The sequence below is a fragment of the Artibeus jamaicensis genome, unplaced genomic scaffold (genome assembly GCF_021234435.1).
Source record: "Artibeus jamaicensis isolate MK-2021 breed Jamaican fruit bat unplaced genomic scaffold, CSHL_Jam_final contig_497, whole genome shotgun sequence".
NCBI classification, from domain to species: domain Eukaryota; kingdom Metazoa; phylum Chordata; class Mammalia; order Chiroptera; family Phyllostomidae; genus Artibeus; species Artibeus jamaicensis.
In genome coordinates, this window is record NW_026521863.1 from 10257991 (window position 1) to 10277380 (window position 19390).

At 41.9% G+C, this 19390-nt stretch overlaps 1 protein-coding gene across 9 annotated transcripts in view; it reads left to right on the forward strand.

Moving 5' to 3' along the window:
- Positions 1-19390, forward strand: part of SYNE1 (spectrin repeat containing nuclear envelope protein 1) — a 404650-nt gene that overhangs the window by 268746 nt on the left and 116514 nt on the right. For 8 of the 9 annotated variants that reach the window (XM_053668739.1, XM_053668745.1, XM_053668738.1 and 5 more), the window contains 5 exons: positions 387-560; positions 3289-3480; positions 11556-11690; positions 12605-12714; positions 17610-17766. In XM_053668739.1, coding sequence (XP_053524714.1) covers positions 387-560; positions 3289-3480; positions 11556-11690; positions 12605-12714; positions 17610-17766 — 768 coding nt within the window. The remainder of the gene's footprint in view (positions 1-386; positions 561-3288; positions 3481-11555; positions 11691-12604; positions 12715-17609; positions 17767-19390) is intronic. The other variant, XM_037157616.2, reaches the window with a different exon arrangement.

Here is a 19390-nt window from a genome sequence, read left to right on the forward strand (position 1 = left end):
CCCACCACTCCCTACATTTTCCCCAATATTTGAGTCACCTACCTATGTCCATTTACCAACCATCTTATCCCATTGTTTTGTTCTACCCCTTGATCAATTTTCGTCGTTCACACTATCTGCCTGATCCTGCAGATGTATATTTCAACTCTTGGTACATACTAAACTCAACGGAGAAGACATTTAAAATTATAAATCTTGAGACTCACCTTTAGAAATTCTGATTCATTTCTCTGGTATGTGATCCAAGAATAGGTTTTTCTGGGTTGTTTGTTTGTTTGTTTGAAGTTTCACTGTGCAGCCAGGGCTGAGAACCATTGCTCTATCATGTGGAATCCTAATGATTTTACCACAGGGTGAGCGAGCTAACGTTCCACTTAATTCATTAGGAGAAGTTAAATGATCAGCTGGAGGAACAGAGGCAGGAGCAGGCCCTGCAGAGGTATCGCTCTGAAGTTGACAAGCTGGACGACTGGCTCTTAAGCACCAAGGCCACCCTGGACGTTGCGCTGGGCAGCTCGAAGGAGCCCATGGACATGGAGGCCCAGCTTGTGGACTGCCAGGTACAGCAATCATCTCGGAGGAGTATGGCAGCACCACAAAGCACACAGTTTTTAAATGTGAAAATGTGATGGTAAAAAGGCTTCATATGGATGTATGACTTGTACAACCCACATACTTTATATGTTTAGAGAGTAGAAGAGCAATATCTTATAAAAGAGCTTACATGAAATTCAGACGTGAACTTTGTCTTTTGAAAAATTTTACCAATAGTTCCCAATCTTTAGAAAATCTTCAACTTCCTAAAGGGAATTTTTAAAAAGACTGTATTTGGGGCTAATAAGAAATACAAAGCCAATGAGAAGGACTAGTGAGTAAGACTGGGGTTAAACACAGCAGGAGATGTCCCTAGGTTCTCTGCTGCAACTTTGGTTCTAAATCTGAACTATTTGTTTTGGGAAACTTGAAAAACTGTCCGTTATAAGCAGACAGACTGAACGCAGGAAGGTTGTCTTTTTTGGAGCAGAAAATTTATCTGATGTGAGGTCTCTTGGAATTAAGGGATAATGACATTAAGGATTTATTAAAATATTATTTTCTTACCTCTTTGTTATGAAAAATTTCAGACACACATATAATTATAGAGAATATCTCTAATGATCTCCACATGCCAATCATTGAATTTCAAAGATTGTGGACATATTATGCCTCATACATGGGGGTCGAATGCCTTAAAATCTCTTTCATTTAACTAGCAAGTCTCTAGAAAATCCTACCTAATCTGCAGGGTCAAATATCAGCAAGCACAACTTTGTATTTATCCCATTTAGAATCAGAGGAAATACACAAAAACCATTAATTAATGTTACCTTTTTTCTTAATGTGAAGCGATCCATTTTTGGTCATTTCTTTTATGATTTGAGATTTACTGTGACACTCATAGTTTGAATTTTTAAATTCCTTGGGTAACTCAGCCATGTGTATTCAAAGCATATTATTCTCTGCTTTGATACTAGACAAGAGAGAACCACATGGCAAGTGTTTTCTAATCTTTAGATCATATTTTCTAAAGTTTCCTTCTGGAAAGAAACACCTATTTTTAGCATTTCCTTTTAGCACTTGAAATTACCACATGCGCTAGCATTTTAAACTATGTTTGTCGTTACTCCCACCTCTCCCTTTTGGATACCTCTATTTTTATCGTTATGGAAAGTCCATAATTTAAATAACATATTTCGGGACTTTTACAAAGTACTAAAATGGTCTTTTGACAAAAAATGGTCTTCTGACAATATTTTCAGAAACTGAAGCATATGGAATCACACAAATATGCAACTGTTAATTCAAATCTAATCTTTGAGCCAGTCGTATAATTATAACTGTGGCTGTTACACAGAATTAGGGCCCAATTACGATGGTTGGGGCTCTGGACACTTTGCTTCCATGGGTCCCTTCTTCTATTAAAAATACTAAAAACTGTATTTTTATTTTACAACCGCTTTGGTACAAAGACTAATATAATCCAAGGTGGATTCATTTTATTCTTCTGATTTTATTTTTAGAAAATATTATTTATTTATTTTTAGAGAGAGGGGAGGAGAGAGAGAAAGAGAGGGAAAGAAACATCACTGTGCGAGAGATGCATCAGTCACGCCCCCAACCAGGCATGTGCTCTGACTGGGGATCGAACTGGTGATCTTTTAGTTCACAGGCTTGTGCTCAATCCACTGAGCCACACCGGCCGGGGTTATTTGTTTCTTCTGATTTTAAAAGAAATTACAATTACGATATTTTCTTGAGCCCCCTAAAGTATTATGGATCCTCAGCACTATTTCAACTCTGCCTAATGAAAAGGTCAATCCTGCACAGAATTATATTAATTTCTCCAAAATAATCTTCAGGATATCATTGTTTAAACCCCATTTCATAAAAAATTTCACTCTTTTGTGTAGTTTTAGATTTTTGATTCAAACCAATATTCTTAAAAATTTCTTGGCAGTAATTCTGATTTTGTACAGGGAAATAAAATACTTTTCTCATTAATAAATTACTTGATTGAAAGTTACTTGATAAATTAGGAAGTGCTTTTCAGAGAGTTTAGAGTTCAGAGTTAGAACAATTTCTGTAGGAAATAAAATGGGTATTACTTGTTTTGCTTGATTTGTTTGGTTGTTTGATTTTGTTTTAAATCTTAACTTGGAAGAATAGAGACTATTTTGCTGCTTCTCTGGGCTTAGCCTCTATTTTCAGAAAAAAGCATTCAGAAATGTGTGCTTAAAAATATATCACAAAAGAAACAAACATAAATGTACAAGTCAGAAAACTAGAATAGCAATCTGAAAAACAAAATTGACCCAAAGAGGCAATGTTTTGACAGAGAAGCCATTTAAAATTGACAGGAAAATAGTTGATCATGTGAAGGCTTTTCTATTATGAGCCCTAAGCATCACTTCTAACAATAAAATAATAACATAATTGTAATAATGGGATAGCACAAAGGCCTGGCCTTTTCTCCTTGTCTGTTGATTATAAAAAATGAGCTTCCAATGTGTTTTTCCAATACACTTTTATTATATAACATCCAGTCTCAAATAAGAGAGAAGTCAATAAGCTTAAGAGATTTAAAAAATCTATGCACTACTTTTCAAGGCTGTAGGAAATCTGGGACAGAAAACATGAAAGCATATTCTTTTGTTGAAAGACGTACGAAGAGCTCTGTGTGCCCGTGAGAAGCCATCTCTGCAGAGGCCGCAGGGTATGTGAGTCTCACCCTCATCTCTGTCGTCCTAGAACATGCTGGTGGAAATAGAACAGAAGGTGGTGGCCCTGTCAGAGCTCTCAGCCCACAACGAGAACCTGCTGCTGGAGGGCAAGGCTCACACGAAGGATGAGGCTGAGCAGCTGGCCGTAAAGCTGAGAACCCTCAAGGGGAGCCTGCTGGAGCTGCAGAGAGCCCTGCACGACAAGCAGCTTAATATCCAGGTGAGGGCTCCAGCCACTGACGCCCTGCTGCAGGGACAAGTGAATGCTTGTGCGTTGCTGGTGTGCCTTTTCCCAGCCTGTCCATATAAGGGAAAGGTGGGGATGATGCATACCTATGCACATACCTGCTTTACACAAACTTGGGCATAGATTTTCAAATGGTTTGGTAAGGACTGTTTAAATTTGGGGACCTGAAGATTGCAGTGTAGGAAAAGAATTAACAATAAATATTAGAATCTAGCAAATACACAATTGAAAAGAGTATTTATTGAACACAGTTCATAAATTAAGATATTCTGAAACAGTTTTATATTTTTTCTTGTATTTCTCTTACATTCTACTTTTCACATGTACTTAGACTTTTATTTAGGACCTACAGCTTTAGAGTATTCCAGGTGAATTGAACATTTTCGCTGTCATGTAGTGACCTTAACATTCCCCTGTAGTGATTTTTGTTTCATATTACCAGAGCTTTGAAAAGATAATATCTGCCTAGTATATCTTTTAACTTTCCTTTGATTTCACTATTTCTGTGTCTATTGTTTTAGATTTGATTCTTTCAAAGATTTTGGCTATTTGTTTTTAGAGAAGGGGAGAGAGGGAGAAGGAGATGGAGAGAAACATGATATGTGAGAGAAGCATCAATCTGTTGCCTCTCACACAGCCCCACCTGGAGGCCTGGCCCGCAACCAGGCTTGTGCCCTGACCGGGGATTGAACAGGTGATCTTTCAGTTCATAGGCCCATGCTCAGTGCACTGAGCCACACCAGTGAGGTTGAGATTTGATTTTTTAAAAAGAATATTTTACTGTATTTTGTTGGTTTGAAAGATTTTACCTAATTATAAAATCTCTGACTTTTAAAAGATAGGTTTGGTCTAGTTAGATTTATTGCAATACTGCCATGTTTGAGCTTTTATTCCCTTTTTGTTTTCTACTTTCCCTGTTCTTTTTATTATTTTTCTCCTTCTTAACCCTTGTTTTAAGTGGCTGAGTGTTTTTCCTTGTTTTTTTTCACCCTCTACCTCCTATCACATGCATCTAGTACTTTCTAAGTTTACATCCTAATCTCTCCCAGATCAACATGAAGAATAACTAGATCAGATTTTAAGCACCATAAGGGACAAGGGTAGAAGCTGGGAGACAAGTTAAGAGGCATAGTGCAGAGGGAGAAATGATGAGAACGTCTCAGATTCTGAAGAATTGGGAAGATGAAAACCATCTGAAGAAGAGACTTGGGAGGGGAAAAAATAGTAAGGTCAGCCCTGGTTGGTGTAGCTCAGTGGATTGAGTGCGGGCCTGTGAACCAAAGGATCGTGGTTTGATTCCCAGTCAGGTCACATGCCTGGGTTTCAGGCCAGTTCCCAGCATGGCATGCATGAGAGGCAACCATACATTGATATTTCTCTCCTCTCCTTCCCTTCCCCTCTAAAGATAAATAAATAAAGTCTTTAAAAAATAGTAAGGTCAGTAGTTTAATTTTGGACAGGTGAGGTTTGAGAAGCCTATTGCATTTCAAGTAGTGGTGGGAATTCAGGGGAGAGACCCAGACTGCAGTCATCTGCCTCTAGATGGTCCTTAAAAGCGTGAGATTTGATGAGCTCACCAAGGGGTAATGGGAAAAAAAGAAGACGAAGGTGCTTGAACCCAGCCCCGGGACGCCCCAGTGGTGAGAGTTTGGAAGACGTGGAGGAGCCCACAAGAAAGAGTGGGAAAGACAACCCAGTCATGCAGAGCAGCAGCCCCCAAGCTTTTGGGCTCCAGGGACTGGTTCCACGGCAGACAATTTTCCCACAGATGGGATGGGGGAGGGGGACTGGAGGTGCTCAGGCAGTTAGGGGAGCAAAGCTTCACGGGCTCCCCGCGGCTCACCTCCTGCTGTGCATCCTGGTTCCTAACAGGCCCGGGGGTTGGGGACCCCTGATGTGCAGGAAGACTAGGAGTTTGGTTCCTAGAAACCACTTGAAAATACGTAAAGTAAGATGCGGATTGAGATGTGACCACTGGGCTGAGCAACATGCAGGTCCCCTGGGACCTCGGCAACAGCTGTTTCTTGGTGGAGGAGTAGAGGAAAAGGCTCCAGAATGACAGGGAGATAGGGAGGGGAGGCGCCGGGGAGGCGGTGGGCAGGCAGCTCCCGAGTTTCACCGCAAAGGAGAGCAAGGACTGGAGAGAGCTGTACAAAGTGGGTCAAGGGAAATCTGTTTCATGCGAAGATCAGAAGAAGAATTGTGCAAACACGCACATGGCACTCCCCCCCCACGGAACAAATGTGCCTGTTTGTCTTTCATCCCAGGAGCAAAACCTGCACCAGAAATCCAGGCAGAACTGGGCTCCTGAGACTTCAGTTTCCTGTGTTGGGGCTTCAGGGTGGTGACCAGGCCCAGGGTGCTCCCTCCTTGCCTGAGCCCGGCCCGAGCACGCCCAGCCCACACTGTGGAAACTGCCCCCTCAACATAGCCTCCACCCACATCTGTCTTGCTCTGTCTTGCCTGCTCAGGTTGTCTGTCTGTCTCTCAGTGACTTGTTTCCATGGACATAGACATAACTCAGTAGAGGAGAAATCAATGAAAAAAAGTGAAATTGCAAGTGGAGTCTCATGTAGGAGGGAGAAGAGGGGGTCAAAGAGGAGGGGGTGGCTTAGAACTCCAGTGTCAGGAGGGAGGGAGACATCTGTACTGGGGTACAGGGGCCAGTAGAGGGTGGGGGGCCAGGATGACAGTGGACATGCAGTGCCCAGAGGGGCTGTCATTGCTTCTACTTCCTCAGGGTAATGATTTTTTTCAGATGAAACCACATATTTTCAGTTCTTTTCTAACTGCATGACTTTATGATCTGAAGTATCAAACCTAATCAGTTGAAAACTACTAGGAGCAATGGTTTTGTACCTGGGAGAGCTCTTACTTGCAAAGCTGCAGTTGTGCCCCGCCCCGGGCACAGGTAGGGGTGGAAGGGATGGCCTGACTGACACACAGGCACCTGGAGGGAGGGACTGAAGGGCTGGGGCACACGGCCCAGGGCCTCGGGGCCGGGAAAGGGGATATAAACAAGTGAAGCAGGCCCAGTCAGGACCTCAGCATGCTGGTATCAAGTCAGAGAGGCAGCTGGTAACTCCAGCTGCTGCCATAGGAGGATTTGTAGTCGGCATTGCTAGGTCTTCCAGAGGAGGAAATTTGGATTTATAGCTAAAGGCCTCCGATTTAAAAACATTTAATTCTAAAATTTAAAAATAATTTGTGCACCAGAGAAAGCATATCCAGAAGCCAGACCTGGTTCTTGGGCCATCACTTTGGAGCAGCAAACAGTTGTTCATTGGTATTTACCAGTCACCTGGGACAAGATCCTTGAGCTTCCTTTTCTTACAGATCAGTTTTCTCATCTGTAAAATGGGGACAATACTAGTATTTAACTTTTAAAAATCCTGAGAATCTTAATGCAAGTAATCATTATAGTAAGTGCTCAAATTGCAGTGAGTATCATAATGAATGACAACAAACAGTTTGCAAACCACATTCTTTGTGAGGGAAGGACTCCTGACATGCTCAAAGGCTGTTCTGGAGATGAACTTGAGACTGGTGGGACTGGGCTGGATGTGCCGACAGCCGCTTGTGTTACCCACACTTGGTAGGTCCTGCCCAGGGCCAAAGAGATTCTTCACCTTGCCTCAAGTCCTGATTTTGCTGTAAGCTTTCCCAAGGACACTGATGTGTAAACTGTAAATACAGAAAGAAGTGGTCATATTTTACTGCATTGAAATTCGTCATTGTTCATTTCAAAAATATTTATAAGTTACACCATCTTTCACCTAATAAGTCCATCATGTAAAATTTTGTTCACTTTTAAAAATAGAACTATACCTTTTTGAAGAGATTATTTTCCCAGGCACAGTACTGAAAGGAGTGCTGTGTGTCTTATCATTGCCATGAAAAAGGTCCTCTCACCTTCATGTGAGAAATTCAGAGTTGACCTGAAATTAACTAATGGGTGTTGGGGCAAAATAATCTTCCATTGAATGTAGGTGTTAGTGAAGTTGTGCCCATCAGCTGGGATTCGCATGGGTCAGGAGGGCTAGACTAGCGTCCTAACTTGAGGGGGGCCAGAAGCACATCATTGCTCAGAGCTACTTATCTGTGAGGTGGCCTATTTGCCAAGGCCATTCTTTTAAACTAATTGGATTTCTGTTTGTATCCGTGAAAAACCAACCTCTTTAACACCCCTTACTCCATAGGTTCCTTCTTTACATGGAGGGACACAAGACTTACCAACATATAATGATCTCTTGAAGTACATGTTATCTTTTCTTTGCAAGAAGTTCCTGTCATTTCATACATTATCATCCACCCAAGGGAGCAGACAATTAGCCCTATATATATAAAATGAAGTGCTTTATAGAGAAATGTTTTATTTAATGTTCGACATTCTCAAATCCTCATTAATCTTCCATGGAATATTCCTGGCTAAAGAGGTTACTGTTCTAGTATTTCCAAAACAAATAGCGATGTAGCTCCAGGCAAGGATGATTCTGGAGACAGAAGTCACTTCCGATTCCCTAGCCAGGAGAGAAAACTGTTATCAAACCTCAGAGAAAGTAATTACTATGATTTTTTTCCTTCTGTTAGTGTCTTCTCATCCCAAAGGGAAAAGGAATGACATCTGAGCTGCATTCTTAATCCCCCCCTTTTTTCTTTTTCTCCCTGTGGTCTGTGTTATGTCACAAAGTGACTAAATCAGCCAGAGAAAAAATCACTAAGTGAAAAACCAACCTAACCACCTAGAAAATACATACTAGGCATTTGCTTCTGGTGTTGCATAATTTCATTTTCTTTAAAGCTGTGAATTCAGTTAGCCAAGTATGCCTTGCCTTTCTAGACTATAAGTCCTAGAGTCTGAATATGTGTTTTTGCATGTAAAGTGGTGAAACCATCTGGGGGTGCTCTGCCCACAGGGACCACCTCCCTACCCCTGCCCCCTGCCCAGCCACCGTGGGATGACAATTAGTCTACCAAGACATGATCTGCTTGGGGAGGAACGGTGGCTGATCTTTCAAAGGAGAAAGGCCAAGACCTTTTTCCTCAATGGACTTTTAATTGGGTTCAATTTGCACAGGAATACAGGTAAAGCTCATTAATCGTTGTCAGGCAGTAAGGATCAAACAATAGGTAACATACAAAGAACTATGAGGGCTTATTCTGAGTCAGGATCAGTTAGCTGAAGGGCTATCAAACTTCGGGAAACAAACTCATTTCCGGCTGGGACCCTTATCAGAAAATTGAGAACATTCTTAGTAAACAGGTTTCACACAGGATTTTATGTATTCTTACTTAGGTCTGATTGCCCCAGGGAATCCACCCTTTCCAGCACAGGACTGCACCACCCTCTGTCATTGTTTCAGGCTTAAATCAAGTAGGGGAAGTAAGAAATCCAAGAAATTAGGAGGCTTCTTGCAGACAGAATGAGGATTCAGGCTATGTCAAAGCCAAGGGGGGGTCCATCACCCTCTTTTGCTATGGCTCCCCAAGTCCTTCCCTGAGGGCCCCCTGTGACCATGCCTGTCTTAGGTCATCCCTCCCTTAAGGAATCTTAGCCGTCATTGGCTAACCAGTCATGCACTGAGGGCCAGGCAGGGTGAAGTAAAGGGGACGGAGGCAGGGCCCCTCCCAGGGGGATAAGCTTTGTCTCCTTAGTGGCTTATGGTCTCAATGTCTCTCACTCAGCCTTAGCCATGGAGGATTACAGCTTCTGAAACCAGCCAGGGAGGTTCCCAGCAACCATCCTTAATGCCTAACATTGCAATTATCTTTTTACTAAGTGCAAATTTGTTGTGAGAAATTTGAAAGTATAGCTCAGTCAGATGGTAGTAACCTGTTAGAAGGGTGAGGTGGTGAACTGAGAAGTCACCATGGGAGTTTTCAGCTCTGAAAACAAACCCTTCCTAAGAGCAAAGTGGAGAGAAAGTGACTGGACCCCACACAGGAGAGGCGTTCTCTACACATCCTTGTCAAACTGTTGCGTCATTCTTGCCAGAAGGTCCAGGATCTTTCAGAGCCCTTTTCTGGGCAGACAGTGCATCTCAGATGGAGAGAATCTGTTTCATGTAGAAGCTTATGGGCCATCAGCACCAGAAGAGCTTCAATCGTTCCCACACCTCCCACCTTCAGGAAAATCACTGCTTTTCTGTAATAGGCTTTCCTGGGGGAGTAGGGAACATTCCGAACTGGGCGTTCCTAATCACCCATTGTGAGGGGCTTGTGAAATGCACATAGAATTTTTTGCACATAGACTGATGGCACCCACATTGTTCAGTCTACACCATGTCTCTCGCTGGGAAGCTGGATCATCATCTTAAAGGAAGTCCCTGTGAGTTAAGGTGGCTCAGAACCTGGAATAAGATTACCTATAGTATTCCCTGCATGCTTCAGCATTTCCTCCATCTCATTTCTTTTCAAGCACTGAAACCAACTTCAAAAAGCTCATTATCTCAACATTACCTCAGACATTTTACAATTTAATCCTAGGATTTTGATGAATAGAAGGGTAAACAGATCCCATCTACATAAAAAACGTCCAAGCCTACAGACAGTTTTTGTAAGAGTTTATTTGAGCCAAACTGATGGCATATGCTGGGGAGCAGAATCTCAAATGCTCTGGAGAATAACATTTTTGCAGTTTCTTTTATGCATTTGAAATCAAGGAGGGAATGTAAGGAAGATTACAGAAGATTATAAAGGTGGGAAAAGGCAAGGCTGGGATTGGATTACGGGATAGTTCACAAGATTATGTTGAGGGTGGCTTGGATTATTGCAAAGGTGTGTGGACCTACAAGCATGGAAAGGGTGGACAGGGCTTGCTTAAGGTAAAGATAAGCCCCGGCCGTGACTTCCCATCCCTGGCAGCCCATTTGGGGGTTTACAGTCGGAGCACCCTGTGAGGTTACTTCCCATGGAATTCTTTTTTTCCCATCCGCAATAGTTAGTGTGAAATTCCGAAAACGAGAGGGTGATCAGGGCCTTAGTGGACACTCTGGCAGGATGAGCTGCATCAGCTGGGGTGGCTGGGCCCCCCTCTGTGATCAGACTTGGCAGAGAGGCCAAGGACAGGAACTGCAGCTCCAGAACTGGGCAGCAGGCCACTCTACTCCCTTCCCTGCCCTCCAGCCACACCCGGTGCTTCAGTGCTAGTGTTTCCTACGAGAGGCCAACTTTCCTGCTTCCAGGGTCTTCGCTCCAGCTGTTTCCTAGGCCTGGAGGGCCCTCCCCCTAGATCTTTGCCCTTATTGGGTGCTCGGGGCCCTTATCCCATCTGAAGATGCCTTCTCTGAGCAGCCTCAGAAACGCTTCCCCGTCCTCTCTATTCCATTGTCTAGTTTCCCATTCTTGGTGGGCTTCTCTCGCCTTCTCTGACTTGTTTATTGATTATCTCCCCAGCAGGGCCTGGTCTGACTCCTTCTTGGCAAAGTATCCCCAGTGCCTAGAACAGTGACGGACACACAGAGGGTACTTAATAAATGAACTATCTTCAACTCGTGTACTTTAGCCTTTGACATACACACCTGTGTGAGTAGGAAAATCTCTCATTCAGAACCAATTCCGTTCCTGTTTGAAATATTCCAGGGCCTTTCAAATCCCATCAGAAGAATCAAGCAGGAAGGATAAATTCCTGCCAGATAATAATTACCTTTGCCCTTTTCCTGTCCCGAAGCCAGCAGCGGGGGCAGATGGCACTGGGGTCTGGTCCTGGTGGTGGTAGTAGAGGAAATGAGACCCAGAGTTACTATGTTCTGGTGGAAAGCATTCTAGAATGATATCTAGCAAGCACATCCGTCAGCTGAAAGGCCCAGCCTCTAAATAGGCAGTTCCCCCTCAAATACGTCTGAGTATAGTCATCTATTTATTATTCTCCCTCCTGCAAATGCCATAAATTTGATGGGCTTTGTGTTACCATTTTCTTAAAAATGTGCTTTCACATCCATATGGAACCACTTTGGTATCAAACCAACCACACTAAAGTAGTCGTAACTTCGCTTCGGTTAGGGTTTGCCTGTGGGTCACGTGACTCTTGATTTCTGCCTCGTAAAAAGCAGGGAACAGCACCACAGAAGGCGGAGAGCGATGGGGATGTCACTGCCCCCCAGAGGCCCGGTGCCCAGGAATGGCTGGCCCAGGCTCGCTCCGCATGGGCCCACCAGCGACAGAGCAGTCTGCAGCAACAAAAAGTAAGGCACCCCTACCTCCCCCGGGCCTGCAGGTCTGCCAAGCAAACCCTTGAGAGAAATGTTACTTGTCTACTAAAGACAGATGCACCTTTGTCTTCTTTTAGGACCGACTTGGCTAAATGTTTCAATGCATCTGTTTGTGACCACAGGAATGCGTGGTCATTTGAAAGTCTATTATTCTTTAACAAAAGCTTTAACAATAGTGTAACAATTAAAATCCTCCTTATCAAGATCACCTGCTCTATTTTCAGACTTGCCTCAATTTCAGACTATTTTATGTAAGAAAAACCTCAGGAAAGCCTGTGAGAATTGGTGAACATCTGAGTTACATGTTTTTTAAAGAAATACAATTTATTTTTACTTTCAAGTAGATTCCAACACAAAATAGGATTGCAAATGATTGCCTAGTGAAAAAAAACGATTTTTGATGAATGATTTCTCATTGATAAGCTAACTTTATGTATCAGGCATATCACATTTTTATTTTTTGCAAAGAGCAAAGGAATTTATCATAAAATATGAAAAAGTGTTGATCAAGGAAGCAGGCAATTAAAGAGCAGCAGCTGCTGTCGAGGCTCAGTGTCCGCAGCTCAAAGGTGATCCTAATTGTGAAAAATGAAAGTGCACTTTGTACCACTGGAGGGCACCATTGCCCAACAAAATTTTTGTTTCCCATTGAATTCCGCCCCCCCACCAAGATTTTTCAGATATCTTTTATCAAAGCCACAAAAGCCATAGAGTACTTTGGAAAGGTGTTTGAGCCTCTACAGAGCTAAACCACACTTTTTATGCAATGCACACAATTAAAACTTACCCCAAGAGCCCTCTGAGGAGTTTGCAGACACAGAACCACGATTGCAGACGATGCTCACAGAGTAACCGGGATGCGTGTGTTTGTTGTCTTCCTTGAGCAGGAGCTGGCACAGGAACTAGCGGAGCAGAAGAGCCTCCTCCGGTCGGTGGCCAGCCGAGGAGAGGAAATTCTGACCCAGCACTCAGCCGCGGGGACCTCTGGCGCTGCCGGGTATGTTAGGACGCACACTCTTCCGGGCACTGGTTTTTGAGCATCTGAAGCAATTGTAAACACCTCGATCACAGTTGTATTTTAAACATTTGCAAAGTTTAATCATGTTGTTTTCACTTTATGATATTTGGGGTCTGGCACAAATCATGCCCCTTTTTTATTACAAAATCATAAGCATGTAATTCTGTAACATAACAATATCACACTCAAGCACACCGTATGATATTTATTTTTTAGAAAATATTTTTATATATTTATTTTTAGAGAAAGGAAGGAAGGGAGAAAGAGAGGGAGAGAAACATCAGCATGTGACTGCCTCTCCTGCGACCCCCTACTGGGGACTCTGGCCTGTAACCCAGACCTGTGCCCTAGCCTAGGAATCGAACTGGCGACCCTTGGATTCACAGGTCAGCGCTCAGTCCACTGAGCCACATCAGCCAGGGCCCATATGACATTTTAGATGAAATGCTCAAATTAAAACTATAAATGATCACATCTGTAGTGTGACCCTCCCAACGTCAGGAGCGCAGGCCTCACTTCTGCCGACCCCAGACAGTCTGCCTGCATTTTGAATGTTCTGCTGCACAGCATGAGTGCTGCCTATGTGGGCTAACTCATGGGCACTCTCTCCAGTGTGCTCAGCCATCTTTCCAGAGAAACTTCTGAGTTCGTTTTTTTAAAAAATCAAATAACAAATGCATTATGAAAATAGATCATGATGTTTCTATCTGAATATCTAACTGCAAATATATATTCCCCATAAGAACTTATTTTCCCTTGTCATTCTGAAGAATAAATGTATGTGTCTACTAAATATCTTGATTTTTCTTGGAGACCTATTTTATAACATCTATGCACCAAGTCATTGAACCTTGAGTCCTGTGGTAAAGTGGGGACTGAAAGTCTTACATGCAGAAGAATAGTGCTGAAAGACGTATTACGGAAGTTGGACAGTTTTCAAGTCAAAGATTTGGGTTTCAAGGTTGGAAGGAAGAGGAGCCACCGCAGGGGGAGGGTTCCCCATATTTGGAGTCAGGTCTGGGTTTTATTCTGATTCAACAACTGCCTCCATGAAAAAGTAACTCAGTTCCAAGGCCCGGATTGCTCACAGACAGGTTGTGAGAGTTGTGAATGTCCCCTGAGAGGATATATAGGAAAACTCTTTTTAATATCCAAAGCATCAAAAAGAAGTTTTAGTAAAACCTGTGTTCCTGTGTCACTAGAGCTTGTGAGAGGACCGCAGTGTCCTCGGGCACCCACGCTGTGGTAAATCACTTCAACTACGCTGACTTCAGTGTTCTCATTTCTGAACATGTATTGGGAGGAAATAGCGTAAAGGAGGAAATACATACTATGATGATAATTGCTGAAATGCTATTTATAATCAAATAATTGAAGAGGCAGAAATTCCCACTAGTATAGAAAAGCTTAAGAAAAAGGTTTATGCATATATGATCTTAAAAAGTTATAACAATGTGAGAAAATAGGTGATACTAAATACAATGGGACATAAATTGAATGTGTAGTACATGTGTCGGTAAGAGCCGTACGAGTATGTAGATCATCAAAGCTAACTGGAGAGGGATGATTTAAATATTTTTTTCTTTTGCTTGTTTTCCCCCAGTTTAATTAGCGTTGATGTAATATTGTCAACATGCAACGTCAGTGCTCACTATACATATGTGTACATATGTAACTACATACCAGGGCAAAAGCAGGGTTCCAGTTTTTATATGGAAAGTAACACAATAGTTAGTAAATAATAAGACAAGAATAAACTCTGGGTTTCACATATACCTGTAAACCTACTTTCACCCAATTTGTATATATTTAAGAATTTCAAGGGGAAAATAATAGAAACAAAACTAAAATGCAGTTTCAGTAGACATCATGACAACATGTATAGAAAATAGGGAGGATTTTTAGAAAAGACAAAATATTACTAGTTAATAAATATTGATGAAAATAGGAATGACTAATATGACATCTACAGTCAGAATTCCCTTAAAAGAACCCTATAACTAAAAATTATGTTAAAATATAAAGGGATTTAAACACCCCTATTGGAGATCATGCCTAAAAATGCTGAGGCTGTAAATCTGTGTGTCTGTATAAATACACAATGAAAAAAACACTGTTTCTTCCAACACTTTCTCTTAAGACTTGCTTTCACTTTGCAGTTTATATTCTTTTTCCAATTCTTCTAAGCTGTTTATGGACCCCTCATAGTTTTCTGAACATTTTTGCGAAACTCTGTGTTCACAGCCCCCTTACCCACACTTCCCTTCCTCACTGCGCAGTCACAGAAGGGCAGTGGGAATCTTGCCATGTTTTTTTTTTTTTTTTCTGTTTGTTTCCTTGCTTTCACTTTGGAAAGGACCCAGATAAAAGGCAAACAATGATGAATTGCTCTTCTAAATATAAAAAAAATATATTTGAAAGAGTAAGTTACCGAGCAATACTATTTTCTATACAAGATTCACGTTCAAGACTGCTTATAAATTTCTTAATTTTTACACAAATATTTTAGAAAAGTCACCTTTAAATCTAGTTGATTATAGTTCAGCTATGCCTTTCAAACCATTGGGCATATATACCACGTTACTGGGTTTTTAAAAAGGGATTATGTTAAGTCTTTAATTTAGTAGCTGACTTTCTAAGACTATTAGTTGTGAATTGGTTTATGTGAGAAAACCCCCGTGGGAGGGGCAGAACTTGCTTCATGGGTACAAATGTAGTATATGAAGAAGGAGCCCTGTGCGAGGTATTGGGTGCTTGATGCAGGGGCCTTCCCATAACTGCCAAGGAAACTCAGCTGGAAACTAATTGATACAAATATCAAAGGGAAAGAAGAATATTTTCCATGAGAGATAAAGGGCTGTGTTCCAATTTAAGGGCGACTTGCTGATGATGTTTTATCTGTGTCAGTGATTGAATGGGAGAATGGAGGTATTAACCATCTACCGGTTTTAAGCTAAATTATTATACAAACATAAATAAATTAAAAAGTGGTGAAGTACAGTCCACCATCACAAAAGACAACACAGTAACAAACTTAATTTCATAAACACTTTTAAACTTGTTTCCTATTTAAGAAGATTTTTAAAAATAAAAATTCAGAGACTAATATAACAAAACTGAAAGAAGTATCAACTTTTAAAATAGATTTTATTTATTTATTTTTAAAGAAAGGGGAAGGTAAGGAGAAAGAGAGGGAGAGAAACATCAGTGTGTGGTTGCCTCTCGTGCACCCCCTACTGGGGTCTGGGCCCACGACCCAGGCATGTGCCCTGACTGGGAATCGAACCAGCGCCCCTTTCATTCGCAGGCCGGTGCTCAGTCCACTGAGCCACACCAGCAGGGTGAAGGAAGTATCAATTTTATTTTGGTGTTTTTTCACTCAATATTACTTTTTCAGGTAGATCTATGTTGATATATACCCATCAAGTTCTTTTATTTTAACTGTTTAATGTCACTTTACATTGGAAACATCATTTATTCACCCATTTTCTAACTGATAGGCATTTACATTGTTGCCATTTCATTTTTGGTTGTTACTGGTATTGTTCAACTTCTTTTATGTTTCTAACTGTATAGGTGGGCCAGATTGTCTAAATTATACCACAGAAATAGAATTCTTCTCTTAAAGGCTTATAAATATTTTTTAAGGCTTAACTTCAGCGAACTCACCTAAAGAAACTATTTAGTCAATTGTTGCTTTGAGAATTGGCTTTGGGGTAGTGTATAGTATTATTCTGCCAATGAACTTAAAATTTTTCCCGCTTGAGCAAAAGTTTCTGCCAAAGTAATAACTAGTGTCTATGTGCTTTTCAGATGTCGTGGTTCTATCAGCACTTCAACACTCCCGATAAATTAGGATCAATTGGAACTTGCATACCCCAAATCCTTACCATTACCATTGTCATTGGGCCCCATTTATTGAGTGACTGTTACTTGCCAGATAGGGTTATGGGCATTACGCAGATCTTTTCTCACTTTATTGCCCATAATTCTGCAACATAGAGAATGTCTTCATTTTAAAGATGAAAAGATTGTGACTCAGAGAAGTGATGCAAATTACTCAAAGTCACAAATCTAATGTGCTAGAGCAGGGATTTATTTATTTATTATAATTTTTAAAGATTTTATTTATTTATTTTTAGAGAAAGGAGAAGGGAAGGAGAAAACGCGAGAGAGAAACATCAGTGTGTGGTTGCCCCTTGAGCACCCCTGACTGGGGACCTGGCCAGAAACCTAGGCATGTGTCCTGAATAGGAATCAAACTGGCAATCCTGATGTATTTACTTTTAATCTTTTTTTTTTCAGTGACAGTTGGCATTCAGTATCACATTATTTTCGGGTGTACGGCATGTGGAGCAGAGATTTAACGCTCAGCTCTGTGTCCGAATGCCATGGTCATTCTCAGATGCACACTGCTGCCCGTCTTTGAGGGTGACGGGCGGGTACCTTCTTTCCCTGTTCCAAAGCCTGGTCCATGTCCTGAAAACTGATCTTTGGACTCAGGGTGAAAACTCGCAAAGACTAAGTCACATTGTTATGGTTTTGAATTAATATGGGGTCTATTTGTCAAAGGATACAAGTCCATATACTTTCTGACCCCCCCCAAAGATGCATTTATTATTATCCTTAATACTGGACTATTATCTATGTACCTTTAAATTATCACTGTCCTCATGGTCCCATTATAATGTATTTGTTTTATGGTTAGTCTCAAATTTTTTAAATTTTAATTTGTATTTTTTCAAGTGTGAGCTAATGACTAAAATAATCTGGTTCTAATATTAGAGGCCACATCCGGTGCACAAGATAACTTACCTAGAACTGATCACCTTTTTACACGCATTGTAAACTTGGAATATTTATTCTTCTAATAGTGAAAAACCTGATGTGTCATCCCAGGAGTTGGGGATGGAAGGGGAGAAGCCAGCTGCCGAAGACCAGATGAGAACGAAATGGGAAAGCCTGCACCAGGAATTCAGCACCAAGCAGAAACTGCTGCAGGACGCTCTGGAGCAGGAGCAGGAGCAAGAGGTATCAGGCATTTCACCTTTGTGTACTGTTCTGAGAGATGTACAGCTTTGCCATGGCAAGATAACTGTGCAATAATGTACACTTTCATTAGCAACACCAAAGTAAGATGTGAAGCTAATTGTTCTCCCTACCTGTTTATATGGCTTCCCCTAATAATTATACATTTATATGTGAAAATTTGATTTCTAGATACCGTTTTCCTCAGAGGTGATTAATACCTGATTACTTTTAACATAAACCATTAAGCTGTAAGTGTTCCTCCTTTTTTCACCACTTTGAAAATTATGGGTGTAAGCCAAGGATACGTACATCTAGGACAAAAGAAATTCCCTCCGGAACTCAGTTGTCAAGTTATCTTATTTTCATCATTACTTCTGGGGTTTACCAGTTGCAGAAGATCTTAATGAGTCACTCTTGGGACCTGGGTGGTCCTAAAGGGGAGGGGAAGCCAGGGACCAGCTAGAATGGTTCTTGTGACCCACCTGCAGGCTGGTTTGCAGGGAGGGTAGGTACTGTGTGCGGTTGGACTTGGTTCCACCAAGCAAGCCACACCCAGAGGAATCGAATACAGCAACAGAAGGTTCCAAGTAAATAGCTATTAGTTGTCTCTAAGCCCAAGCCAAAGAGTCAGAGGAACTGAGGCCTTGGAGAGCTGGTGAGTGAGGCCAGACCCCAGGCACGCATGCGATGCCGACCACAGCTATGGCCCAGCAGGCTTTGAAAATGCAAGATAGTCCTGGGTTCTGGGCTTAGCAGTGCTCATCTGGGTCATTCCACAACAGCGGTGTCAACAGAATAAATTCTGAGACCTGACTTTGGACCCAAGGAAGCTGCTGTTCTCATTGCTCTGGCCAGGACTAGCTGAGGGGCCAGGAAGGGCCAACCCCAAAAGTGAAAGGTGTCATGTCAGTCAATAAATGAAGTGCATCTGAGCCGGGGAGGAAATGCGGGAGCTGACCAGACAGGCACCAAAGAGCAGACGCAGCTTGCCAGGATTGCCTGAAAGCAGGGGGTCTAGCAGTCAGAAGGTTTCCCTGTCTATCGAGAACCATGCCTGAGTCACCCCAGAGCCATTCATTTCTACCTCATTTTTAAAAATCCATGCTTTTTTACTGCCTTCCTCTGGCCAGGCACTTTTTCCCCCACACTGTCCATGGGAATAGTCCCAGTGTGGACCTTGAGAATAGAAAACCCTCCATTCCTGCAGGCATTTGTGCCAGAATCACACCCTGCCCTGACAAATGGCGCCCTGTACCTTTTGCACAGACTCCTACCTGTGTTTGAATTAATCCTCTCTCACACCCCTCTTCACATATTACTCAGACTCATAATTTGAATTCTTGATTTCCGCTGCAGATCTCGGGGACTTGCCTGCTAGCTCATCTTCATGTGATAGCAGTTCCCCATTCTTTTGACTGTAAGGGATATTTACAGCCCCAAATCAGAGACTGCAGTCTTTCTGACTATCCAAAGTCAGATAAGTTCAGGATACTTCTAGTAACATTTTATGCTATTCATTCACTAAGTGTCCAAGCCCTAGATTCCACCCGTAGTCCATTCACTTTAAAGCACCTACATGATTCATCCAAGACTGCAGCCCTCCTGGACATCTGCCCATTACCTG